This window comes from Medicago sativa, chromosome 5, assembly GCF_051527215.1.
Source record: "Medicago sativa cultivar Bolivia chromosome 5, Bolivia_mono, whole genome shotgun sequence".
Classification (NCBI taxonomy): Eukaryota; Viridiplantae; Streptophyta; class Magnoliopsida; order Fabales; family Fabaceae; genus Medicago; species Medicago sativa.
The window spans coordinates 57,757,794-57,784,984 of record NC_140753.1 but is presented as its reverse complement, the minus strand read 5'-3'; the positions used below and the strand labels follow the sequence as shown (position 1 = coordinate 57,784,984).

At 34.2% G+C, this 27,191-nt stretch overlaps 2 protein-coding genes and 1 long non-coding RNA gene across 12 annotated transcripts; 1 reads left to right on the top strand and 2 right to left on the bottom strand.

Moving 5' to 3' along the window:
- Window positions 1-14,519: 14,519 nt before the first annotated feature.
- On the top strand, window positions 14,520-24,096 carry LOC146923424 (uncharacterized). Of its 10 annotated transcripts, XR_015009725.1 has the most exons (10): window positions 14,522-15,003; window positions 15,489-15,600; window positions 18,578-18,752; window positions 19,939-20,025; window positions 20,158-20,236; window positions 20,676-20,963; window positions 21,201-21,242; window positions 21,348-21,691; window positions 21,796-21,908; window positions 23,770-24,096. It is a non-coding gene; the product is annotated as an uncharacterized LOC146923424 (long non-coding RNA). The 10 variants fall into 10 exon arrangements; XR_015009721.1 differs by having other exon boundaries at window positions 14,520-15,003; window positions 20,676-20,813; window positions 20,895-21,691; XR_015009724.1 differs by having other exon boundaries at window positions 14,521-15,003; window positions 21,201-21,691.
- Window positions 15,640-19,918, bottom strand: LOC146923425 (uncharacterized). Its single transcript, XM_085708574.1, has 5 exons — window positions 18,883-19,918; window positions 17,565-18,788; window positions 17,255-17,479; window positions 16,307-17,167; window positions 15,640-16,217 (listed from the first exon to the last, which is right to left on the bottom strand). Exons 1-5 carry the CDS (start codon window positions 19,802-19,804, stop codon window positions 15,640-15,642), a joined length of 3,810 nt encoding a protein of 1,269 aa, XP_085564700.1. The 5' UTR covers window positions 19,805-19,918.
- On the bottom strand, window positions 23,442-27,167 carry LOC146923423 (uncharacterized). Its single transcript, XM_085708573.1, has 12 exons — window positions 26,819-27,167; window positions 26,150-26,296; window positions 25,796-26,063; window positions 25,613-25,706; window positions 25,395-25,519; window positions 25,222-25,312; window positions 24,999-25,140; window positions 24,757-24,914; window positions 24,551-24,671; window positions 24,268-24,438; window positions 24,098-24,169; window positions 23,442-23,986 (listed from the first exon to the last, which is right to left on the bottom strand). Exons 2-12 carry the CDS (start codon window positions 26,285-26,287, stop codon window positions 23,714-23,716), a joined length of 1,653 nt encoding a protein of 550 aa, XP_085564699.1. The 5' UTR covers window positions 26,288-26,296; window positions 26,819-27,167; the 3' UTR covers window positions 23,442-23,713.
- Window positions 27,168-27,191: the final 24 nt, after the last annotated feature.

The following is a 27,191-nucleotide window of genomic DNA, read 5'->3' as shown; positions in this document are numbered from 1 at the left end:
CTATAGGCAACCACGTGGGAAAACCTACGGTCACCACGTGTCTACATTACAACCTGACGGTTGATTAAACGTGTGTGGGGACTTGCATACTTAGACGGTAGTGCATACTAGGGCCGTCATAATTCATCTTACTTGTTATAGGCTTACTATCATACATGTCATGGCGGTCAAGGGAACCTAAGACCACTATGCCAAGATACGGTAAACGCATCGAGGTCTTCGAATAACATATTCATGACACCATCCTAAGCCGGACGATTAGGGAAACCTAAGAACGTCATCGGCTTCACATTCTTTACTTGTCCTAATCATAACTTGTACTTAACATAAACATACATGATCATAAACATATCATACATAATCGCGTCTAAGTTCATTATTCATTATGTTAGCGTTGAACAAACATTATTATCTTGGTTCATTTTACGGATAGTCCCGGGTGGAGTAACCCCGAGAACAATCCCATACATGACCGATGTACGTACATCGGACTCCCTCGGTGTCGTGCGGGTCCCTTGCGGCTTAAACCGTTCCCCTTAGGTCGAGAACCTCCCGTATCCCCCTAGCGTGGATAACAAGAGACACGAGCACCTACGTCTTGCTTATTTCAGTGACATGCGGGTCCCTTGCGGCTTGAATCGTTCCCCTTAGATCGAGAACCTCTTGTATCCCCCTGATGTGGATAGCAAGAGACATGCCACCTACTTATACTTGTCTTGGTCTTGTCGTATACATAAATTAAACATGTACATACTTGATCGTTTACCTCGGAACCTTAATCGAACCGATTAGTGGTAAACTCTTACTTGTTCATATACATACCTAACCATGGTGGAGTGATTGACTAATCAACCCACACTTATCATACTTACTAACTTATTCTTGTTCATGTGCGAATATATAATTCGCATCCTATCATTCTAGGAATTCATACTAACTTGCTAGTTCTCGACGACTATGTCGAGGTTCTAGTTTTTCCTTTGCTTAATGATTTGCTTGCTACCCGATTCAACATAAAATTCTCATTTACCATGCTTCACCATACTTGTCACATACTCATCTCATTGTAAAGAAATCTCCTTTCAAAGTTTAACAATTAGGATCTTGGTTTGAGGGGTTTATTTCTCTTAAAAAGACTGCACAAGAAAAACCGCTCGCGAAATGCCGAAACGACCTGAGGCGAACAAAACACTGGGTTCCCCCACTGTGTTGCTCGCCTAGGCGAGTAAAATCACTGGGGAGGCGAGCTCTTACTCGCCATGGCGAGTTGGGGGCGAGCAGGACCCCCTGTTCGACCTTCTAGCTCGCCTTGCGAGCAGTTTACTCGCCGTGGCGAGCTGTGACAGTCCAGCAACTTCAAAATTGATATTTTTGACTTAAAAACCTCAAACCAAGCATCTCCAAGTGCTATATGACCCTTAGGATCATTAGAAACATGTAAAAACAGTCCTGGAACAAGTATGCACAAGTATAGCAAGCATGATAAGAAAAGGGGCAACTAAGCATATACATAAAACCCTAGAATTTATCATATGATTCATATTATTGAACAAGGCTTAAACATAATCCCAAGGGAAGGGAAACTAACTAAGGAACTCACCTAAACAATGTTAACATAGCAGCCCCAAGTCCTAAGCTCAAGCATGTCAAAACCCTAGCTCTTGGTCTCTTACTTCCTTTTGCCCAAACCACACAAACTTGTTGCTCTTTCTTGCAACCTAAGCTTCTTGATCCATAACCATGAAGAGGCCACTTCTTTCACAACTTCATGCTTCAACTCCCAACTTACCAAAACCCTATCTTCTTGTGACCATCTTAGTGAAGAGAAAGAGGAACAATAACAATCCAAACCAAGCTTCCATGCTCAAGCCACCAAAACCTTAGTTTGTTAATCAAGAACCAAACCCTAATTTAATGGAGGGAAGAAGAAGTTGAGAAATCAAACAAAAACTAAGCTTCCTAAAGATTATGAGACCATAAAGAAACATAGTCTAGAAGCTTACCAAGAGAAGATGAAATTTTAAGAAGGATTGGTGGAGGAGAAGAGAGATGGGGCGTGAGCTTCCTAGAGAGAGGGAGGAGAAAACTTTGCCAACCAATCTAGAGAGAGAAAGGACAAGAAATAATGAAAATATCTTGGCCCAAAACATATAAATATTCATTTCCATGAAATTACCATTTTACCCCTTCCTTAAGCGTACTATATCCGACTCTGATATTTATTACGTAACGAGCTGACATCACATAATAAATATTTTCCATCATACTTATTGAGCATAAACTTTAATCCTCTGACACGATCGACTGGTAATATTCCGATACTGACAGGCGGGATATTACAGATACTTGCTCTAAGACTGTTTTACAGGTTTAAATGTTCCTAAGGGTCATATTATGCTTTGGGATACTTGTATATGAGGTCTTTTGATCAAAAACACCATTTTGGGTGATTCTGGACTGCCAAAGCTCGCCTAGCGAGTAAGTTGCTCGCCACGGCGAGCTCGAAGGCCGCAGGGGGGGTGTTGCTCGCCTTCTGCTCGCAGCTGCGAGTAAGGCAGCTCGCCTCGCGAGCTCGTGTACTCGCCTAGGCGAGTGAGTCAGTGCAGCATTGCACTGTTTGCTCGCCTCTTGCCTTTGGTCGTTCTTCGAGCTGTTTTCCTTGGACAGTCTTTTTATAAGTGAACCCCTCATAACAATGTCCTAAAGCATAGGCTTTCAAATGTTTTCTTGAGAATAAAAGAGTGAAGCAAGTATTCGTTGGTGATGGCAAAGCATGACATGAGAGAAAGTTAAGTCCTAAATGGGTAGCAAGCTATACACTATGATAAAGGGAGAGAACTTAGAGCCTCGATCTATAAATCGAGAATTAGATAGTTAAGTTTTGAGATTGATTAATAAGAAGAATAACGAATAGTTAATCTATTCACGAGTAAGATATGACAAGAATCATACGAATAAGATTATTAAGAAGTAAGGTGTCGTGTCTTTTGTATACCTTCCAAGGATGGGTACAAAAGGTTCTCCAAGGGGGAATGGGGTAAGCCGTGAGGGACCCGCACGTTCACTAAGGGAGTCCGGTACGCCTTGTTAGGCATTATTACCGGTAGTAAAGGATTAACTTCCGGGGCTGCTCCTCCTGGAACTAATCCGTAAAATGAATCCAGATATTCTTGATTGTTCAACGCTAACTTCTAACCTAATACTTGAACATGTTTTACGCTTGCGTATGATCTAAGCTATGATATAATATGTACAAGATTAGAATCAAGTAGAGAAGTATGTCGAAGACGAGTTAGGTTTTATCTAGTTGTCCGACTTAGAGATGTGTCATGAAAGATAGTTCTTGATAATTAGCGCGTATCTTGATATAGCGATCTTAGACTTTTTCCCTTGATCGCCATGGCACGAATAGAGTAGCGAAACCTCTAGTAAGTTTGAGAATCTACGACGGATCTAGCATGCACTACCGTCTAGCCAAGAAAGACCACACACGTATAATCAACCGGCAGGTTGTATATTAGACACGTGATGACCATAGATTTTTCCCCAAGGTTATCACTAGCCTAGGTTAGATAGAACTCACTGAGGCATTATGTCTCATCCAACTCCTTATTTGTTCAGGTTCACAGGTTGCTCAAAGAAAAGGTAAGGAAAAAGCTTTGGATTGATCGAGTTTGCAGAAATCAAAGTGGAGTTGAATTAAGGATGCATATGTTATATTCATTAAGTTATGTTGTTAGACTTCGTAACTAGATCTATGAAGCAAAAACTTTGGTGTGTAATAATGTAACATATGACACGGAAGCTTTGTATCTTAACTCTCGACTTAAAGTCGTTTCTGTATTGTATAATTAATGTAACCAATATCACTTTTTAACGCACGTTTGATTATTCTAGATAATTTCAAACTGGGCGTTACAAGACATCAGAGAGGAGGACCGGAATTATAACTATTATCGTCGAATTCAGGAGCACGAGGTGAAAGAAGCGTTGAAAAGGATGAGTAATGGCAAGGCAGTTGGGCCAGACAACATACCTATCGAAGTGTGGAAAAGTCTTGGCGATAGAGGAATTGTGTGGCTCACAAAACTTTTCAACGAGATTATGAGGACGAAGAAAATGCCAGACGAGTGGAGAAGAAGCACCTTAATTCCAATATATAAGAACAAGGGGGATATACAACATTGCGCGAATTATAGGGGAATTAAGCTCATGAGTCATACCATGAAGTTATGGGAAAGGGTAATTGAGCGAAGACTAAGAAAAGAGACTCATGTTACGGATAACCAATTTGGTTTTATGCCTGGGAGGTCGACTATGGAGGCGATCTACTTACTTAGACGCATGATGGAGCGATATCAGACGGATAAAAAAGACTTACACTTAGTTTTCATTGATTTGGAGAAGGCGTATGATAGAGCACCTAGAGAGATTTTGTGGAAAGCCCTGGAGAAGAAAGGGGTGAGGGTTGCCTAGATTAGAGCTATCCAGGAAATGTATGAGGGAGCTTCGACTAGTGTGAGGACGCAGGATGGGGATATCGTAGATTTTCCTATAACAATAGAACTGCACCAAGGGTCAACCCTAAGTCCTTATCTTTTTACTTTAGTTTTGGATGTACTAACGGAACACATTCAAGAGTTAGCACCGAGATGTATGCTTTTTGCAGATGATGTTGTCTTGCTTGGTGAGTCGAGAGAGGAGTTAAATGGGAGGTTAGAGACCTGGAGGCAAGCCTTAGAAGCGTATGGCTTCCGCCTGAGTAGAAGCAAGACGGAGTATATGGAATGTAACTTCAGCAAAAGGAGAAGTGGGTTTACTTTGGAGGTGAAAGTTGGAGATCATATCATACCCCAAGTTACACGGTTTAAATATCTTGGGTCCATAGTACAAAATGATGGAGAAATAGAAGCTGATGTACATCATCGTATTCAAGCTGGGTGGTTGAAATGGAGAAGAGCCTCAGGTGTTTTGTGCGATAAGAAAGTACCACTTAAGCTGAAAGGAAAGTTCTATCGGACAGCAGTCAGACCTGCAATGTTGTATGGTACGGAGTGTTGGGCGGTTAAGAGTCAGCACGAGAGTAAAGTAAGTGTAGCGGAGATGAGGATGTTGCGATGGATGAGTGGTAAGACTAGACATGATAGGATTAGGAATGACACCATTAGAGAGAGAGTGGGGGTAGCACCTATAGTAGAAAAGTTGGTAGAAAATAGGCTTAGATGGTTTGGGCATGTAGAGAGAAGACCTGTAGATGCCGTTGTAAGAAGGGTAGATCAAATGGAGGAGATTCAGGTTAAAAGAGGTAGAGGGAGACCTAAGAAAACCATTCGAGAAACCATTAGAAAAGATTTAGAGGTCAACGAGTTGGATCCCAATATGGTTTTTGACAGAACGCTATGGCGTCATTTGATCCATGTAGCCGACCCCACTTAGTGGGATAAGGCTTGGTTGTTGTTGTTGTTGTAAAAAATTACACATGTGGCGTCCTACTCACTTAAGTGAGGTGCCACATGTGCACTGATTGGGTCAAAATCAGACCAAAGGGCCAAAGTTGCAAAAGAGGGTAAACTTAAGGGTTAAAATTGTTTTTTTTTTTATAGGGGATTAAAATCAGCATCTTGGAAAACATAGGGGGTCAAAACTTTACCCAAAAGAATTTCCAATAGACATATTCAAGTAAAGCAATGAAGAATTTCAGACTTTTTATCAAGTATCATTGGACTCATTTCGTATGCATTACTCTCTCTTGTTTAGGTGGTATTTACTCATTCAAGATATCAACCAATCAGAATGTAATATACAAATGTAACATTAAATCAATTAAATGAGTCAATTATTTCTATAAAAAAAATGAATTTTAATAAGGTAACTTTTAATTTTTATTTAATTATATTTAGGTATACAATCTTAATTAATTTACACTATAGGACATGTAACAATTAAAATTTCACATCAAATTTAACCCATCATGTCTGTGTTTGGTAACATGAATAAACTAACTTATAGCTTGTTGGACTAGCTTATAAGTTTGTTTTGATATAGGTTGTGTTTGGTAACATAAAAAAGCTAGCTTATAGCTTGTTGGACTAGCTTATAAGCTAGGTTTGATAGAATGTGATGTGTTTGGTAAAAAACTTTTCTCATTAGCTTATAGCGTTTTTCAAGAAGCTAATCCTAAGGCTGTGTTTGGTAACGCAAAAAAAAGCTAGCTTATAGCTTGTTGGACTAGCTTATAAGCTTGTTTTGATAAAATAAAATATGTTTGGTAAAAAGCTTTTTCCACTAGCTTATAGCGTTTTTTGAAAAGCTATTTCAAGTAGCTTTTGAGCTTTTAGCTTTTAGCTTTTTATATTTTCTTCCAATTTTGACCTTTTATTTATTTTATTTTTTTTTATAATTAAAAAAACACCCACATTCTTGTGGTATAAATTGTCCACGTTTACCCATGTTGTCATGCATCCTCATGCCCTGGACAAAGAGGATCAGTATAATAGCAACCTCGGCCAGTAGTATAGTTTTAAAACATATTCCTTAAAAATCAACTATGCATCATCCAGTATTGCGCCCAGTAATTTTATAAAACAAAGACATTTTTTTTAAAGAATATAAAACAAAGACATGTTATATAATAAATAATTTTATATGAAATTTACAATAAATAGTGAAACAAGTTTAGTTAAATAAAATTCATAAAAAAAAAAAGTTGTGTTTAATAAAAAATATCGATTTAGTTCACATATATTTTTTTTTTGAGAATTAATTCATATTTACATTTATCATTTTAGAAATAAAAATAATTTGAAATAGATTTAAATCTTTAAAAAGAAATATGTTAAGTAATAAAAATTATTTAATGTGATTATATTAAAAATTAAACAAACATGTCCTTTTACGTCATTTTATATTTATCAGTCACTTCAACAGCTAATTTTACCAAACACTTTTAATTTTAATAAGCTAACTTTTCAGCTATAAGTCATCAGCTATCAGTCACCAGCTATAAGCTAGCTTTTCAGCTATCAGCTAGCTTATAGCTTATTTTTACCAAACACACCCTTAAGCCTATAGCTTGTAGCTTTTTACATTTTATTCCATTTTTAACCTTTAATATTTTTTTTTATTAAAAAAACTCCCCACGTAAAAGGAAAAAACTTCCCACGTAGTGCTTAATTTTTTTTTTGCAGTTTGCTTTACATTGGTTTCCATTTGATTTTTTTTTTTGTTCCTGTTGGTTGAAATATTGTTCTAGATTTGATTTTTTTTTACACGGTCATTTCCTATTAAATTCAAATCTAAATATTTATTTATTCCTTCAAAAAAATATCTGTAAATATTTATCATTAATTTTTATTTGAACATATTTCCAATATAAATCAAAGAAAAAAATTTCATAAAAATACTTTGAAATAAATTAAAATTATTAAGATAAATTCTTAGTTGAATTATTTACGGGTAAAAAAAGTTAAATTTTTTTATAAATTAAATTTATAATACATTAAACATATATGTACTTTTAAGTCATTTTATGTTTATTATTAACTTCAAAAGCTAATTTTACCAAACACTTTAATTTAAATTAGCAAAGTTTTTTCAGCTATAAGCTTTCAGCTATCAGTCATCACCTAGTTAGGTTTTCAGCTATCAGCTAGCTTATCAGCTATAAGCTAGCTTATAGCTTAATTTTACTCAACACACCTAAGATGTGTTGGGTAAAAAGCTTTTTCCACTAGCTTATAACGTTTTTTGAGAAGTTATTTCCAATTTCTTAACCCACCTCCTCCAAAGCTAGATTGGCCCTTGGCTATATGGCGTCCTTGTATTCCACCGTCCCATTCCTTTGTTTTTTGACGGTTCATGTTATCCAAGCTTCCAACGGATGAAAATTTACAGTCAAGGGGCTGCACTATGGTTTCCATGTGTCCGTTATGTTCCAAGCAGGCTGAATCTTCTCAACATTTATTCTTGGAGTGCTCTTTCTCGCATAGCATCTGGTTATGGCTCGGCAGCAAGCTTCAAAGGACCATTTCGCTTGATTCTCCAGCAGCGCTGCTGAATTGCATTCCGCATAGGTGCAGCTCCCAGCTGCGTGACATTCTGGTCGCTGCCATTGTGCATGCGGTGCACTCCATTTGGCTTGCCCGTAACGCGGTTCGCTTTAATGCTTCTTCTATATCCCTGCATGCGACTTTGGCAAAGATTTCTTCGATGATTGCAATGTCAGGAGGTATTTCAAAAGGTTATTGTTTACTTTCAGATGTTGTTATTTTGGAAAATTTGTTTGTTTCTCCTTTGCATAGGCGTGTTCGAGACATTATTCCGGTTGTTTGGAAAGCACCCACCTTCCCTTGGGTAAAGGCTAACACGCGGTTAGAAATTTGATGTCTGCTTGCGGTGGTATTTTTCGGGATTCTCGAGGAACTTTTCTTGGTGGATTTGCTAGTAATATTGGTATGGTCTCTATCTTTGAAGCTGAAATTTTGGGACTTATAATAGCTATTGAGTATGCGGTCACCAACAGCTGGTCTCATTTATGGCTTGAAAGTGATTCTTTAAGCGCGGTTCAGGCCTTCCATAAACCATCTCTCATTCCTGTTTGTTTGCGGAACCGGTGGCACAATTGCACTACAAAGAATTTGTTTCTTATTTGTTCGCATATTTTCCGGGAAAGAAATGTCTATGATGATGGCCTTGCAACTTTGGGGCATGATATTCACGACACGGTCTGGTAGTTCACTTTGTTGCCTCCATCTTTAGGAGCGGATTTTGCTAGGGACATACATGGGTTACCGAACTATAGATTTCCTTGAATGTTTGGTCCCTAGTACTCTGTATATATTTCCTTTTCAGTTTCTTTGGAGGGTATTGGCTTAGTCCCCCCTCTTTGTAAATTTTTTATCCTTTTTTTAATAAAATTTACGTATGGGAAAGGCGGCAGAGGATGGGGGTTTCTATTGGGTGCCAACCTAGTTGGGATGTTTCAGTTTCCCCCGGATGCTTTACCTTTCTTTTGGCCTTATCAAAAAAAAAAAAAAAAACTTACAGCTGGTAGTTTTTTATATTTTCTTCAAATTTTAACCCTAATAATTTAATTTAATTATTTTTTAATAAAACAACATGTTCATGGCTTAAAAAATAACGACCAAGTTCATAGCTTATTTTTTAATAAAACAACTGTCACGTTTTCTCCTTTGAAAAAAAACTATCATGCTTTATTTTATTTTTTAACTAGTAATAGACCCGTGCGGTTACGCACGGGTCACGTAACATTGTGGTAATCATATAAAAAATAATTACTTTGTTAGTACGATCAAATGTTTTTTTTTCATATATTATATATAAAAAAATGTTAAATATTTGAATCGCGTATGTTGTGGATTTTATTTTCTTATGTACACGAAAACAAATTTTTAAATACACATATAAGAAATTCAATAAAAGAATTTTTTTAAAACTCATGATTATTTTCAAAATATCAACATCAAATGTAGTGTTTCTATTAAATAATTTTTTATTTTATATGCAAAATACCGTTCAATGTTTTTACCGCACCCGTTGCAGATTTTATGTGATTTATCTGCAGAAATAATTTTTTATGTTAATATATGAGAAAGTTGATATGATAAAATCATAGAAACTCATTAATATTGTCAAAATATAAACATTAATATAGTGTTTCTATTGAATAACTTTTTATTTTATATGCAAAACACCGTTCAATATTTGCAGCGCTCCCGTTGTAGATTTTATTTTTATATATGCATAAATAATTTTTTTTTTTTGAACAAATCAAAATGGAATATATTGCTCAAAAGTAGAGTGAATCACCCCGCACAAGGTGTGCTAAAGTGATGAGACACCCAAAGTCTGTTACAAACCAGAGGCACCTAACAAGAATGCCACCACCAGAAATAGAAATAGAAAAAAATAGACTAGTTACATGACACCCATACAAAGGAGTGGGTATCTCCACCAATCATGAAAACCAAACGCAATAGGGACTGGATGCGAAGAAAGCCACAAAAAGGAAGTTTGCTTCACTTTATCAACAATACTGAAAATCAAGAACCGTATTTTTGAAGACGCAGTTGTTTCGCATAAATAAATTTTTATGTACATATATGAGAAAATCGATATGATAAAATTTTGAAAACTCGTGACCGTATTTTTGAAGACGCAGTTGTTTCGCATAAATAAATTTTTATGTACATATATGAGAAAATCGATATGATAAAATTTTGAAAACTCGTGACTATTTTCAAAATATCAACATCGATGTAATTCTTTCAAAAAAAAACATCGATGTAATGTTTCTATTAAATAACTTTTTATTTTATATTTAAAACATCGATAAATATTTGCACCGCACTTATTGAAGATTTTATATACTTATATATGCAGAAGAATTTATTTATTTTTTTAAAAAAATATGTAATAGTCAATATGATAAAATTTAGAAAACTCGTGACTATTTTAAAAATACCAACATCACTGTATTGTTTCTCCAAAATACCGTTAAATATTTACACCGCACTCAATGTAGACTTTATGTGTTTATATCTCCAAAATCAAATTTTATGTATGAGAAAGTTGATATGCTTAAATTTTGAAAACTAATTATTATTTTAAAAAACTTAACATTATTGTATAGTTTCTATTAATTTTTTAAATATGCAAATTATTAAGACCGAGAGATTAAAATAGATGAGAACAAAATGACGATATAGAGAATTAGTTAGGCTTGGAAGTGATAAATCTGAAAAATGAAGATACATAGAGAATTAGTTAGGCTAGAAAGATAAACAAAAATATATATAATAATTTTTTCAAAATGAATAAATTTGTATTTTATTTTGTAAAATGATGATTAAACCCATAAAATTAAGAAGATTGTGAGGATAATTATGAAATTTTACTCGAGTAAGATTTTCTAATTTTCTTATTATAGTAGTATTAGTGGTAGTAGATTAGTAGTTAAAGTAGATATTTAAATTTGTTGTGTGGAATTGAAAAAAAAATTGTCAGTAATTATCATGATAATATATTGGCTTTTAAGAAGGACAATTATGAAATTTTGTTGGATTTTGATTTTGATACATTTTTGTTTAATAAATATATTGTTTTATTAATAATTTTTTTTATATATTGTTAGTAGATTAAAAAAACAAATAATATTTAAAATTTTAAAGTATTCTAAAAGCTTATTAAGTTTGCAACAAAAATACAAATATTAGTGGAAATTTGTTATATCAACTTATCCGTAGAAGTACAAATTAGGAACAATTTTTTTTTTTTTGTAGAGAAAAAATTGGCTACACCATTTTGTTTTTAATTAAAAAAACAAATAATGTTTTAAAAGTATTCCAAAAACTTATTAATTTTGCATCCTAAAAAATAAATATTTATGGGTTGAATTTGAAGTGAAATTTTGATTGTTACAAGCCATATAGTGTAAATTAATTAAGATTGTATACCAAAATATAATTAAATAAAAATTAAAAGTTACCTTATTAAAATTGATTTTTTTTATAGAAAAATTGACTCATATATTTGACATTTAATGTTACATTTGTATATTACATTTTGATTGGTTGATATCTTGAAAGGGTAAATACCCCCTAAACAATAGAGGGTAATCTAGGTCTCACCTATCCTTAGGCTAACATCTTGATTATACATAGCGATACAAATGGAAACTTTTATCTGATTATATGGTGTTTATTAACACTTGCAATGAAAAGTTCTTTTAATAAACATCAAAGAAGAACTTTGCTATATATCCCGAATTAGTTTTCGGGAAACAACCCGAGCGTGTATTTGTAAGCAGCTTTGCTTTAATTATTGTTGACTAAATCCCTGAATTTGTGGAAATCACCCAAGTAGTGGTGATAAGTAGCCAATCAAGTGCCATCGGGATGTTTTCTGGATAAATGTTTTCGGGATGTTTAGCATTTTTCATCAAAGAAACTTCAAAGATTCCGAAACTTCTTCTCAATACTTTATGATACTTGAGCATAGAGTATATGTAAGTTTTAATGTTGTAAATGATTATTTAGTTTTTTTATTTTTTAATTAAAAAATTACACATGTGGCGTCCCGCTCACTTAAGTGAGGTGCCACATGTGCATTCATTGGGTCAAAATCAGACCAAAGGGCCAAAGTTGCAAAAGAGGGTAAAGTTAAGGGTTAAAATTGTTTTTTTTATAGGGGATTAAAATCGGCACCTTGGAAAACATAGGGGGTCAAAACTTTGCCCAAAAGAATTTCCAATGATTTCGAGTGGTGATACATGTACCACCTTATGTGGCATGTACCACCTACACCTCCACACAGAATTTTGACACGTGTCACATGGGTCCCACTCAAATAAAAAACTCAACTTTTTTTGACTCTCACTCTCTCTCTTCCATCTCTTTCATCCACCTCCTCTCTCTCAACATACCTCACCACCATCACCGCCGTGTCTGGTTCAAGGTTGCTTGTTCTTCCTTTTTTCTTAATAATTCCATACTTCAGACTTTTTCTCTTGGCCACCTTTAATTAATCACAAATTTTGATCCTTTCCTCACAAATCCTCCTATATCAAGTTTCAAACTTTGGTTTCTTCATACCCAGAAAATCAACAAAACCTTCTTCACACTATGCATATTTTTATTCTATTTTTAATCTAAAGCTTTGTTTTTTAGCTATAAATCTGCATAATTTGTTGAATTTTGATCTGTGTTTTTCCTTTTTCACACCTTTACTTAATAACTTTGAAGCTTTGATCTTTTATCTTATAAAAATTTCATCTTTTTGATTTTGAGCTATAATCATGGGTGGTTGTTTGTGTAAAAAGGAATCAGAGCCAGATCATAGACATGTTAGTTTTCTGGTATGCACAATCATAATCACAATCATAATCATAAGAATCATGAACCTTATGTGAATCAATCAAAAACCCCTTTTCAACAACCTTACCAATCACCAAACAAACATACCCCAAGTCCAAAACCAATTGCTCAGAGATCAAATACAAACACAATTCTTGGTAAACAATTTGAAGATGTGAAACAAATTTACACACTTGGGAAAGAATTAGGAAGAGGACAATTTGGTGTGAGTTATCTATGTGGTAAAGATAGAGAGAGGATCGAGAGAGTAGAGAGAAAGGGAGTTTGCAGAGAGAGAGAAAGGGACACTGTGTTGTGGAAGAGAGAGAGAGGATTGAGAAAAGACAAAAAAAAAAGTTTATGAAATTACCAAAATACCCTCCCAGTGGGGTGTGTACAAAGAGTGGTATGGAAAAGGGTGTCTATAGATCATTTTCCATTTCGAGTAGACATATTCAGATAAAGCAATGAAGAATTTCAGACTTTTTATCAAGTATCATTGGACTCATTTCGTATGCATTAAGAGCTTCTTTCAACCATCTTTATGGAAACTGGAACTTGATCAAAACATTATTTACATAGTTGTGAGTTTCACTATCAACTAGTAAAAAAACCCGTGCTAACGCACGGGTACCCGTCGGGGTGGATGATTTATACAGTAAAAACTTGAATATATGGTATTTTGTAATTATTAATTTTGAAAATTATTGTTTAGATAATAATGATTTATACATGTTTAAAAAAGATATGATATTCCTGTATAATCATTGTATTGTATTTTAAAATATTTGATATAAAGTGTGTGTATATATTTGATTGATACGTTATATTGTATAAAAAAATATGATATTTGAGACAATAGTTAAAATAAAATTTATGATAGAGTTGTTGGTGTAAAAAATAGGGGTGAGAATAAGAACATTGTAATGGGCCTTGTAGTACTGGTGCAGCCCAATAGTACAATTATATTTGACCCGGTTTTTGTGTTTAAATAGTCAAGTGCAGCAAAAAAAAAAAATTAGCTACTTTGTTGTTGTGGTTTTTGAGAATGTCTTCTTTCAAAAAATGTTGCAGGAATCTTTTCTTTAATAAAGTGTTAAGTTGACATTATGGTTGGTGACATTGACCAACTACAATGTCACAAGTGTCTTTCTTTTTTCTCTTTCAATATTTTTTTTTGTTTCTTTGTACACTTGTGACATTGTGGTTGGCCAATATTACCAATGTCATCAACCACAATGTCACCCAAGTATTTTCCGTGTTAATTTATGTGTGCAGTAGCGTTAAGATTCTCCACTTATTTGGAATTGATGTCCGTCATTTTGCATGTGTAACTTTTTGAATTTCATAGATTTCATATTAAAATAAAAGGTCAAATACCTCCTTGGGTCCTTTAAGTTTCACGTTTGTAATAGATAGGTCCTTCAAGTTTCAAAGGTTACAGATAGGTCCTTTAAGTTTTTAAGGTTTCAGATAGGTCCTTTAAGTTTCGAGTTTGTTTCAGATAGGTCCTTTCTATCAACCTCCGTTAAGGACCTATCTGAAACCTTAGAAACTTAAAGGACCTATCTATAACCTTTGAAACTTAAAGGACATATCTGTTACAAACGTGAAAGTTAAAGGACGCAGGGAGGTATTTGGCCTAAAATAAATTACAACTATAAGTATATTTAGTGGTAATATATGGAGAACAGAGCATATATTTAGTAAGTATATATCCAAAGTTGTTATAAGTTTAATTAAGCCATATTTTATATTCTTTATTAAGTTTCTTTCAAAAAAAAAATATTCTTTATTAAGTTCAAGTGTGTTATATCATAAATCAATTATTAGTGTCTCATTAGACTGGGAGCACTCAGGAATCTATTCAGTACTGCAGCCTGTGTCGTATTCTTCAAGTTTTGGCATATGCATAAAGTTAGATTCATTTATTGATTTGATCTACCAAGTAACTTTATTCAACTCAATACATTAATGTACATCACATTATTTTTTGCGTGACCCTACAAACACATGCATCCAGTACTGTAGCTAATTGTGGTAAGAAGAAAAAAGCTTTCATACAAAGAGGTTCTGAGTTCAAAAGAGCAGGATGAAGAAGAAGAAAGCTGCAGATCATGGAATTTGAAAGGTATTATTTACATGCATAATGTTCTACAACAGACTTGTCTTTTTTCACAAGTCTGATCTTCACTTGTTATAAAATCGATTATTTATTTTATTTAACTATTTGCATTGTATTTTGACTGATAAGTAGGATGCATGTCAATTAACAGCTTGCTAAGTTAAGAGCTGATAGTTGGTTCAATATTTGGCAGAAATTTAACTGCAAAACTGAAAAATAGCTAAGCCAGATCAACTTATGATTTCTGCATAATTTTGTTGAAGCTTTGTAGATCTCATTTTGTTCATACGATTTTAAAGTTTGTTTCAATTCGTATTTATGATCTAAAAAGAATTAAGTCATAACAGGTATTGGAATTGAATATTAAGACCTTGGATAAGAATTATAAAAGACTAATGTTAATATTAAAAAGGATGAAGTTCATTACAGATAATAAACAGATTAAATGAAGTAAAGAGCTGTATTTTAGCTTGGTTCCACTATTTTGATAGGTGGAAGTTGAAAATTTGGTAGATCAGCTCTGCAAAAAAGGTTGAATCCTGCAGTTCATGGAATGATATATTAGCTTTGAGGGAAAACAACTCCACATATATCTGAATATTGGTAAGTCATGCTGGTCATAATTTTTATATTACTTACTTGTTAGACATTCTGAAAAACTTCTTTGTAGACAACATTTGTTGTGGTGATTTTGGCAACTTTGTTTTCATCATGGATCAATATCTTGATACCCTTTTTGCTTGTAACTCTTGATATTGCAACATAGATTTGTCCATGACTGAAAACATCTTTTGGCAAATATAGTCCAACCCAATCTAGTGATTGACCTTGTGATTTGTTGATGGTCATTGAATAAGAAACCACAATTGGAAATTGTCTTCTAGTTAATTTGAATGGCCATGGAGACTGAGAAGGTGACATATCCATACGTGGAATGTATGTTATATTTCCATGATGTTTGCCTCCCATGATCTTTGCTTCCAAAACATGGTTAGCCATTTTTGTTACAATCAACCTGGTTCCATTACAAAGCCCTTCAGATTGGTCTATATTTCTCAAAAGCATAATTGGACAGCCAACTTTCAATTTAATCCTATGATTGGGGAGACCTGAAGTACGTAGTGTACATAGGAATTCCGGTGTCAGTACATCAACAATGCTGTTGTCATTAATCTCTGATCTATCAATGGAGTTGGCACTTAGATATTCTTTTTCTTCTCCTGCAGTTACAAACACATTGTTATTGGTTGACCGTCCCCAAAAAATAACACATAATTGACAGTTTTAGTAGATGTAAAGAGTATTTTACCAGGCATTAGACCAAGTACGTATTCATTGATTTGTTCAACCACCTCAATTGTTGATGCTAATATTGCTCTGCTCTTCAAGTACTCATATGATTTGTAATTTTCCAAAAAATTAGGGTAAGTACTGTTGATGATTGCAAGAATAGGATCAGAATATTCAGTGATCAACATTTCAGCAGGGATTGGTATTTCAGCATAACCATCATTTGGTTCACTAATCTTTCCCTCCCCAACACTTAACAGCCAGTTTGAGAATTTTGCTATTTCTTCATTCTCTTCAGAATTTGAACCATGCTTCAATCTCATATTTTGTGTTAATGTTAGGACTTCAATGTGATCCCAAATATATGAAGCATTTATGGATGCATGCACAATATCGGACCGATCACCTCTGGGAATAACTGGCAAAATCTGTCTAAAATCTCCACCAAAAACTATAACTTTCCCACCAAAAATTTTATCGCACTTGACAGTCTCTGTACTCATTATGTCCTTAAGTGTTCTGTCCAAGCACTCAAAAGTATATCTATGTGCCATTGGTGCTTCATCCCATATGATTAACTTTGTTTGTCTAATAAGGTTTGCCATATCACTATTATGGTCAATATTGCAAGTAGAGTTATCTAATGTTGGGACAGGCATTTTAAACTTAGAATGTGCAGTGCGTCCTCCAGGTAAGAGTAAAGATGCAATGCCACTTGTGGCTACAGTCAATACAATTTCATGTTTTGACCGTAATGCACTTGCCAATGTACGCCACATAAAAGTTTTCCCAGTTCCACCATAACCATGCAAGAAAAAAACCCCACCTTTCTGATTTGTAACTGCCATCATGATTTTATCATAAATCTTTCTTTGTTCATCTGTTAGATAATGTGACTAATAGGATTAATAAGTAAAACGAAAAGGTATAAGTTGGTTGATTACGTAAAATTGTTGGAAAAATATACTAATACCTGTTAGTGATGCAAACAGTTTTTCAAATTCTGCTTTGAGGGTGGCAGTATCATAATTCCGCTCATCATATATCAGCCTATTCCCTAGTTGCTCAAGAATGTATCCTTTTGGATAAGGTAAAGATGAAAACTCTGTCAAACTTCTCCTACTTGATTGCAACAACTTCTCAATTTCAATTAATGTTAAATTATGAAGTTGTTCATCAGTGAGTTGCAATTCTGAGACACAAAAGATCATGTGTAAATATGTTGTTGAAATGAATGTATGGATTAGTAGTAACCAGCTAATAAGTATATTACATACCTTGGTTTTGAGCTAAGTTTCGCTGATCACGTAAAATTTCATCTGACAACCAATGTACAGTGTTCTGCCAAACATGTCTTGGTCTACTCATTGCTCCTGATAACAGCATAATGACAAATAACCTTCGTAGAAAATATCCTGAACCCCATTGAAAAGCTTCTCTAATGGCTCCAATATATTCCTTGTCATCCTTTAGGAATCCCATGGCAAAACAGGCTTCCCTAAAGGTAAGATATTGCACATCACCAACTTTGCGTATTTCTTCATATGTTCTTGGCCCTTTTACAACAGTCAACATCAATCTCAAGTGGAACAACTCGCCAGTTGTTGGTGGTACCCATATTAGTCTACCAATAGTGAATCCCCTCTTCCTTGGTGTCCAACTTCGATTTTTTTTGTTATAAACAAATTTTGTTACAAACTGGCCATAAGTGAGCTCTCTTGCTGCCTCATAAACTTGATTAGCTTGCATCCAAGCTGTGAACATTGATTCTGTTACACTTGCTCTTTCAAGAACATTTTCCATCCGAGAGTGGTCAGTAAAGTATATTGTCTTCTCTCCAACTAAATGGAAAAACATACGCTCAACAGCTGGTTTTCTACCATGAATTGAAAATGATAATATTCTCCAACATGCTTCACTTGGAGATATATATCGACAATCCAGATACTGTTTGATTTCATCAACAGGTTGTTGAAATGAACGTGAATGTTGTTGAGAAGGGACAACTTTTGCTCCGATTCGATCATAACCTTTGTGAATATACTTGAATAAGTATTTAATTGATGAACTTTGGTTGCACCATTCCATATTGATATGAGCTTGGTACTTCAACAACAGTTTTGTGTTGTATGGAACAACATGTCTATTGTCTAAGGCAATACCATTTTTGACAATAGTATGAGTATTTGAACTTCTCTTGTAAACTGGATATCCATCTTGATCTACAATTGTTTGTTCAATGAATTTTTTGGGGAAGAATTTTGAACACTTGTTATTTTTTGTCATGCAGGGTGAGGACAATCTGGCATGACCACAAGGACCATGAATCATGTGACTTTTGACTAAGTTATACAACTCAACATTCTTATTTGGATCAGGGATCTCTGCAGATATGATTTTGTCTATATCTTCAGGTTTTGGATACTTGCTAGATGGGTGTAAAAAAATGAGAATGTGAGCGTGTGGTAAGCCTCTTTTCTGAAATTCAATGGTGTACATATCTGCGGATAAAAAAAAAGATCATTAGAAGAACTTATATATGAAGTCGTATATAAATGCCAGACATTGTATACATTTGAAATTTAAATAACTTACATGCCAACACTTTGCCTAAAATGTGTTTTTTTGTTAGGTCTTTTATCAACTCATCAAACTTGATTTTGAAAACCCTAGAGATGATATCAGGGCGATCTTGAGGTTTCAAGTTGTATTTCGCTAGTTCTCTAGTTATCTCAGGCCACTTTGGATTACATGTAAATGTAATGAAAATGTCTGGGAAACCAACAACACTTGATATTGCCATACCATCAAAATAAAGTTGATCCATGTATCTTTTACTTCCCACAAAGGTCGAAGGCAAAATGACTCTTTTCCCTTGTATAACCTTATGACCTTGGTTATCAGTTAGTTGCCTATATTTACCAACTCTTAACTTAGATTGATTTTTCCTTAACCAATTGAGCCTCTCTGCCTCCATCATTGCATATCCATCGACCAAGAATTGTTGGAGTAGCTTCCTTGAAAGTAGCAACGTCATTGCCTCGTATTTCCTAGTTTGTATTCGAAATGAGAACCATTTTTTGATTGTCAGTCTATTCTTTGCTGTAACAACAGTATCATTTTTATATCGTAGCAGAATTCCTGGACGATACCCATCTTCTCCATAAGGGAATAGCAAAGGGTATTGGAAACCTAGATAACTGGCATGAAATTCATCTATTCGCTGCAAATCCCCACTTTGTCCTTGCAGAATGATATCTCTTTGAGATGCTGAGTCAATGTCTCCTACAATGAGTGCAGCAACTTCACTAACAGTTGGTTTATTGTAGACCCTGCCATCTGTTTTTCTGTCTGAGATAAGTTTCAATCTTACATCTTGAACAGGACCTTGTTTGAGAACATCTCTTGCCATCCTAAAAGCTTTTGCATGGACATTATTAGCATCTAACATGGACTTCAACTGTTTCACAATGTTTTGATCGAGGTCCTTATTGTTACTGATAATCCAATAATACATATGATTAGTTAAATAGGTAATTAACGCCCCAACTGATGATAAATGAAAAAAATAACAATGTTGAAGTAATGTTAATGAGTTATGAATACCTGAAACTTCCTATCCTGTTGGCTATCTCATTTTCTGTGTCATAGATATATAGCTGAGCAAATTTCGGACGTTCTCCCTCTAATGGTAGCATACTTCCAATTCTGTGGCATGTCTGGCCATGCATTCGCAAGGTAGGTGGACCTCTTCCTTTTTGTGTTTTATCATCAAACTTCATACCTGGAGATGTAAATGAGAACATAGCATTGTATGTTCTTGCATTAGCCTGATAATTTTTGCTCTCTGATCCATGGTTTTGAAATAAGAGAGTCTGAAGCAGTTCTGGAGGTTGTTCTAGAAGTGGGAGCTGTACATTTCCACCATTGCAGCATATTTGGAACTTTGGTTTGCAACTATTCCTTGACTTTTCTTTCCTTTCTTGATACCACATTAAAGCTCCGCAATGTTGACATTCCCAATTAGGATCTCCAATATCACCATAAACTGTGTCTATTTCATAAAAGATAAAATATAAGTAATGATATTGTTCAATGATACAATAATATTATAGCATTCACATTAAAACTGAATTTGGACTTACCCTGCAAGTCAGTCTCATCTTCATATTGAATATCAATATCACTTTCAGAATCAGAATCAGTTTCAATATGATCAGTTCCTTCAGAATCTGAATCTGTAGAATCTTCATTGATGTTGTCATTCTCTTGAGTTGTTTGCTGTAGTGTTTTTGACATTGTTTCAAAGTATTCAGAATCTGTTGCAATTTGTTTGCGTTTAAGCTGAACTTGAGGTCCTGACCCACTACATTGTTGATCTGTTACAGGAGGTTGTGGAGTTGCATTTGGTGATTGAGTGGGATTTCTGTGGATATCCTGAGAACTGCTACTGACACTTGGATGTGTGGCATCTAGACTCGCTAACAAATTGGTTAGAATCTTCTCGACTGGTTGTGACATTGATGGTATGTTTGATTTTGGATTTAATTGCTTCTTGGATCTTGGATTGTTTTGTTTGACACTGCATTCAACTGTGCGCTTTCGAGGAACATGAGAACATGAACTGGATTTGCCCTTTTGCTGAAGCTTTGGTGATGTATTCTTAACATCAGAAGGTTGCCCCCTTGTCTTTTTACTGGTACTAATCCTTGATGTTTTACCAGGTGGGATTTTTGTGGTGTTTGTTTCAGTAGAATGAGATAAACCACTAAACTTTGTTTTCTTACTTTGAACTGGGTCTGCAATTGAGTCAAGTACCTCCTTTTGACTACATTTCTTGTTGATTGAAGTCTCGGTACAGACATCATTGCGCTTTTTTCCAGCTTTAGGTGATATAGTTGAAATGTTGACAGGTTGAATTGTTTCATCAAATTTGTTCATCAAATTTAATCCAGGTACATTTCTCCTAACTGTTTGAGTTGAATCCAATATGTTTGAATATAAATTTGAGAATTGGGTATGATTGGTAACATGGTACTGAGAATTGCATTGAATGTTAGGCATGTTGATAGGAAACTCAGATAATGTTGGCTTCACAGCAGATGTGTGTAGATATTTTTCCTGGCTGCTACAATAATAAGCATCTGACACAGTTTGAGAATTGTGCTTATATTGTAGTTTATCAAATGCAGCACATAATGTTGGAGGTTGAATGTTTTCAAGTAAGTTGCCTGACTTATGTGCTCCTCTTATCTCCTTAGATAATGGATAATGAGGAGGTAGATTCTGTATGTTCTCAAGAGGAGTAAATCCAGTTACCTTCCTCTTAAGTGTGTGAGTGGAGTTCACGATAGAATGATTGTAAGTTGGCAGCTGGGTATTCTTGGCAGAATGATACTGAGAAGTGAGTTGAATCTTAGGCATGTTAATAGCAAACTCTGTTGATGTTGACTTTGATCTTGCCTTTTTAGCTGATGTTTGTCCCTTTTTCTTTTCAACACCAAACAGATTTGGAACTCGTAAAGGCTCAACATTGATATTCTTTGGTAGTAGATGAATAGGAGTACAGTTGGGTGATGGTTGACTGTTTTCACACCAGTTACCTGACTCACTTAAAACAGGTAAATATGCTTCTGATTTCTTGTTAAATGACTTTAACTGAGAAGGTGGAGTGTGTGTGTTGGCATGCCCTGGTGTTTTAGACTGTGAAGTTTGAGTTAGGTTATTTACTGATGAAGTAATATCAGAAAGGGGGGTTGCTGGTCTAGCTCTCTTAGATGCAACATTCTTCTTATTATTTGTCAACAACCTTCTTTTCTTATCTGCTGCAGTGTTAGGGTCATCGTCCACAGATTTTTTTTCCTTCATCTGTGAAAGATTGTATTCAACAACAACTGTTATGAATATAGTTATCACACAAAGTCTTGATTTCTTAGTAATGATGTCTGAAACTTAAAACTACATAGCATTTATAGCAGTTAACATTGTCCAGTTTAGTGGTAACAATTACAAAATGGTAACATTCACATGAATAGTTGTCTAAGAGTAAAGGATAATAAATAATGATGTTAACAAAAAACTGATGTACAACAGATTATTAAAAAATGTTGAGTTCATATGCAATGGTCAGTTTTAAATGCTGAACACTAAACTGGATAAAATGATACATACCTTCGTTTAACGTGTTTTGGACAGAAGATGTTATATAATCTAAGTATCCATTAAAATTGCTTCCTGCTATTGAAGTTTATGATATCATGATCTTGAGGTTCAACAGATAGACTTTGTATGAGTTTGTTTCATTAGCAGGCATTGATATTTGTTCCCCAGACAATAGTGTAATAGTATAATAAGGTATATTATTAGTTGTTATGTTAAAATATTATTAATCAAACAGTGTCGTACTTGGTCCAATGGTATAATTGTTTGCCTCAATTTATGTGAGCTGTACAGTGAAAATCACAGTCTATATATTATAGAGGTTATAATAAAAAAAATACAGTATTCCAATATATTGAGGTTATTGCAGTGAGATGTCTCAAGTAATAGTCTATTTTAGCCTTAATGGCTGGTGTAGTTGTTATTTACTGTTCACGCATTAAATGCATGGCAGAAAAGAGTAATGTGATTGTTTTGAATCTGTCTTGTCGAAGGTATGGTTGTTGTTTGTAATGATAGTAAGTAAGGAATTATATCTTCTTCAACTGAATAGTTACCATCCAATGTTTGTAACATGTCATTATGATGTGGCTTATACTGATTAAGTTGATAGGGCAGTATAATTTGAACTAAAACATGACTTATTGTACATCCTCTTTGAACAATAACATTGGCAATGGTAAAGTGAATATATTGTATAAGTAGCTTTTTCATAAATCTGTTTAGTTTTGTAATTGATGATTTGAACTAAAGTTAAAACAATGAACTTTGTAAGTTTGTGGTTAGTACCATTAAGCATTTTTTCTTATAAAACACAGTTTGTATGTTTATATTCACCCTTACATAGATCATACCAATGGAAATATCTTTAGAAAGTGTATGAAAAAATGTTTATCTACAACTATGATATCTTTAACGTAAATATTTAAGCTGACATTATGTAGATATGAATTTGCCAAAAGATGGAGCATAAACTTACAAACACCAACAAATAATATCCCAAAATGAGTGACCTTATAGTGGTTCACTTATAATAGCAGTTTGATAGACATAAACATAAGTTGAAGATAGGTACAGATGTCTGATTTCATGTTTTGGTAGTTCTAAACCAAAAGTGAACAAAGTATTAATAAGTTACAAAACATGGTATGTATTACCAACAGCTTATATCTGAATAGGATGCATAGAGCATTTGGAAACAGTTTGAGATCACCCTATATGGTGTTGTTCACCATGCAAAATACAAAATACATAACAACAACAGTGTTTATTTTTTCTCCTGTTTGATAAGCTTAACCCTTTTAGAAGAAGAGTTTTTTGCAGGAATGATATCATCAAGGTTGATAGGCTGGATTGTGCGATCACTTGAACCACTCAAAGCATGGGTAGTAGCAGGAAGAGGTGTGGTGGAAGCAGGTGTAAGTTGGCTGAGTGAGTCGCAGTTCTTGCTTACTTCAACATTCTTCATCTTGCTGACAGGGGTTTGCATCTGACTAAGTGTCATATCAGGATCAAATTCAGATGTTGCAGATGCAGCATGCTGAACATATGTTTAAACACATAAAGGTTTGAGTATTGATTCATGATCATACATAAACAATATACACTATATCTGCTTTAGTTGGTAACATAAAGGTTAGTTATAACTTACAGCTGAGATAGTAACATCATCACTCTCAACTTGCATGTCCTGACTCATATCAGCTGGTCCAACATTGTTATTCTGTGGTGCATGTTGATTGTATATATTACATAGTGTATAGTAGTTAGATATTGATATTGACTATATGAATACAATAACTATTAGAGTAGTTAATTAACCTGATGTTCAGGGAATTTGTTCTTAATCTGATCAACAAAACCTTCTCCATCCTTCAAAGTAACAACTGAGCATGTCTTCCATTTAGGTTGCCATTTAACCTTAGCCACAATGTTTTTCCCAGCAAGGGAGTCCATAAGCATAGGATACTCCAAACGATTAGTTATCCCAGCCTGTGTGGGAAAAGCCATGAAAGGTAGTCTTAAATATTTGAACATAAATTGTTGAGAAGTGGATCAAAATGTAAACCAACAATTTATACATTAAAGAAAACTGTTGAATAACCTGAATCAAATTAGTCCGTAGCTGAGCAGCAGAAATTCCCAACAATTGTGTAACTTCACGGTCCCAAATAACAAAGGTAGACTTATGATCTTCATAAGAAACATCAGCTTCCAGTTTGTACCTATACCATGGAATCAAAGAGGATGTATTTCATAAATTCTGACATAATTATTGATAATAATGTAGACAAAATTTAAGATATATACCTGACAATTTCAGTCTCGGTGTTGTGGCCATCTTCACAAGTATAAGGAGGTTTGTCGCCTCTAGCAATCTTAGGACACTTGTGACATGCAAAAAAGTACCAACCATGCTTAGTAGAATTAACTTTCACAATTTTTGCAACAGTGACGCAATAACTGATCTGAAAATTTGTCAAAGTAGGGGTAATGTTAGGAAACAGAAAGTATAAAATGGAAGTAGTGGATGTAGTTTTTAAAGGTGAAACCTGGTCCAGCTGGATGATGTTAGATAGTGGGAGAATCATAGAATTTGAGAGTAGATCTGCCTCAGAAGAAAGTTGTGAACTTCCATATGATTGGGTACACATGATTTGGCTTTGGGACTGAGCCTGGTCAGCTTGAGGTAAACTAATAACCACTTATTATAGTTAGTGGAAAAATTGTATATTCAATGTAACTAACAAAAAGACAAAAATAACAACAACCAACCTTGCTTTGAACAGATTGATCTCAGGAATGTTGTCATTGATGTATAACTTAGTGTAACCATAAGTGTTTGAAACACTTAGTGGAAAGCGTCCTGTTTCACATTGGAACATAATTGTTTGATTCAAACATAAGTGAATGTTAGTAGATAGATATAACAGAAGTAGAGGTCAAACCTTCTTCCTTGATTTTGGCATACTCCATCATCACAATGACCGGTCCACCTTCCTTCCTTTCACTGTTAAAATTAATAAATTTTGCAGCATAATCTTCCCATAAAGTGCAGTTCAGAGGGATGTCACTACATTGCAAATATATAACAATATATAACATTAATGTTGTTTCTAAATATTAACCACAATAAGGGTTTTAGGCAAATGTGTAACATACACACCTTAGGTCTTTCATAGTAAAGTTGATCTGTAGTTTTTTCCCAGTACCTTCATTCAACTGGCAATATCTCATCTCCTGGACAAGTCCAATAACATCTTGCAAAAAAAAATGGCATGATGATAAAAAACAAACGAATCCAAGTAAATCCTTAATGTAAGTAAAACATAAGTAGAAATGAACTCACTGACTAACACATCAGGTTTCCATTTGAGAGAAATGATTTCTGCAAAAGGCTTGAATTTGATCTGAGGTTTAGGGATATCATGAGCATTTATGTGTTCAGCATTAGTTCCACCGGTCCATTTTAACAAAAACTTATGTTCTGAAGCCTTGAACACTAAATTATTGCTAACAACTTGAAAGTTACTCAGAGTGCATGTAGTGTTTTCGACTAAGATTTTGTCATAAACAGCTTTATACCCAGTAGGTATAATCGCTTGTATATCATTACCCTAATAAGGAGACAACCAAATCATTGTAAGGAAATAAATTTTGTTAAGTTAAAACTGGTAACAATATATAAAGTATAGAAGGTGACCTTAGCATCAACAATGACAATCTCGAGATGTTCCCTCCCATCCTTAACAACGGTCCATTTGTCCTTAACTCTAACAGCTAATTTCCAAAAATCTTTCTTGTCCGTGACATCACTGATGAACTCAACTGGTCTTTCCATTTTTCAGATCTAAGTAAAAAAAATATAACATAATTATTAGGATGAATGTAAGTTGAAAGCGCAGATATTGTTGAAGCATTTTGTGAAATGTTTAAACAAAACTGAAAACAAACATATAAAAGATGAACATGAACACATTGAAAGGTTGGAACAAAACTGAAAACAAACATATAAAAGGAAGAACATGAAAGCATATTAAAAATATGAACAGGAAACCATTGAAAGGTTTAAACAAAATTGAAAACAAACATATAAAAGATGAACATGAACACATTGAAAGGTTGGAACAAAACTGAAAACAAACATATAAAAGGAAGAACATGAAAGCATATTAAAAATATGAACATGAAACCATTGAAAGGTTTAAACAAAACTGAAAACAAACATATAAACGATGAACATGAAACCATTGAAAATAAGAAATAATGTTTTCGTTGTAAAACTGATGTAGAAAAATCAAAATCGAATGACTGTGTTGAATGGAAACTGGAAAAGTGAATAGTAAATTTGAATTTGAGAAGAGTATTTTACCAGGCAGAAGTATGAGAGAGGGATCGAATGAGAATGCTTGGTAGAAAATATTGAAGTATGGTTATATTTTTAAGTTATCTCATAGTCTATGTTGATTTGATTGGAAGCTGTAAACTTGATATTTGAACCAAAAGTGTACTTGAAAATCTGCCACCAAAAAGTATTGAGTTCAGTTTAGTTCCAATGGAGTGGGTAAGTTAGAATCATGTGCAAATAAAGCAAACCAATCTAATTGTTTCAGTTACATGATGTAATTTGCGTTTTGTGATGTCATTTAGTTAGAAATGTAAATTATTAGACTACTTTTGCCCCTAGATTTGAGACGTTTACAGTAGAAGGGTTTAAGGGCATAAAAAGGTTTTCCACAACATGT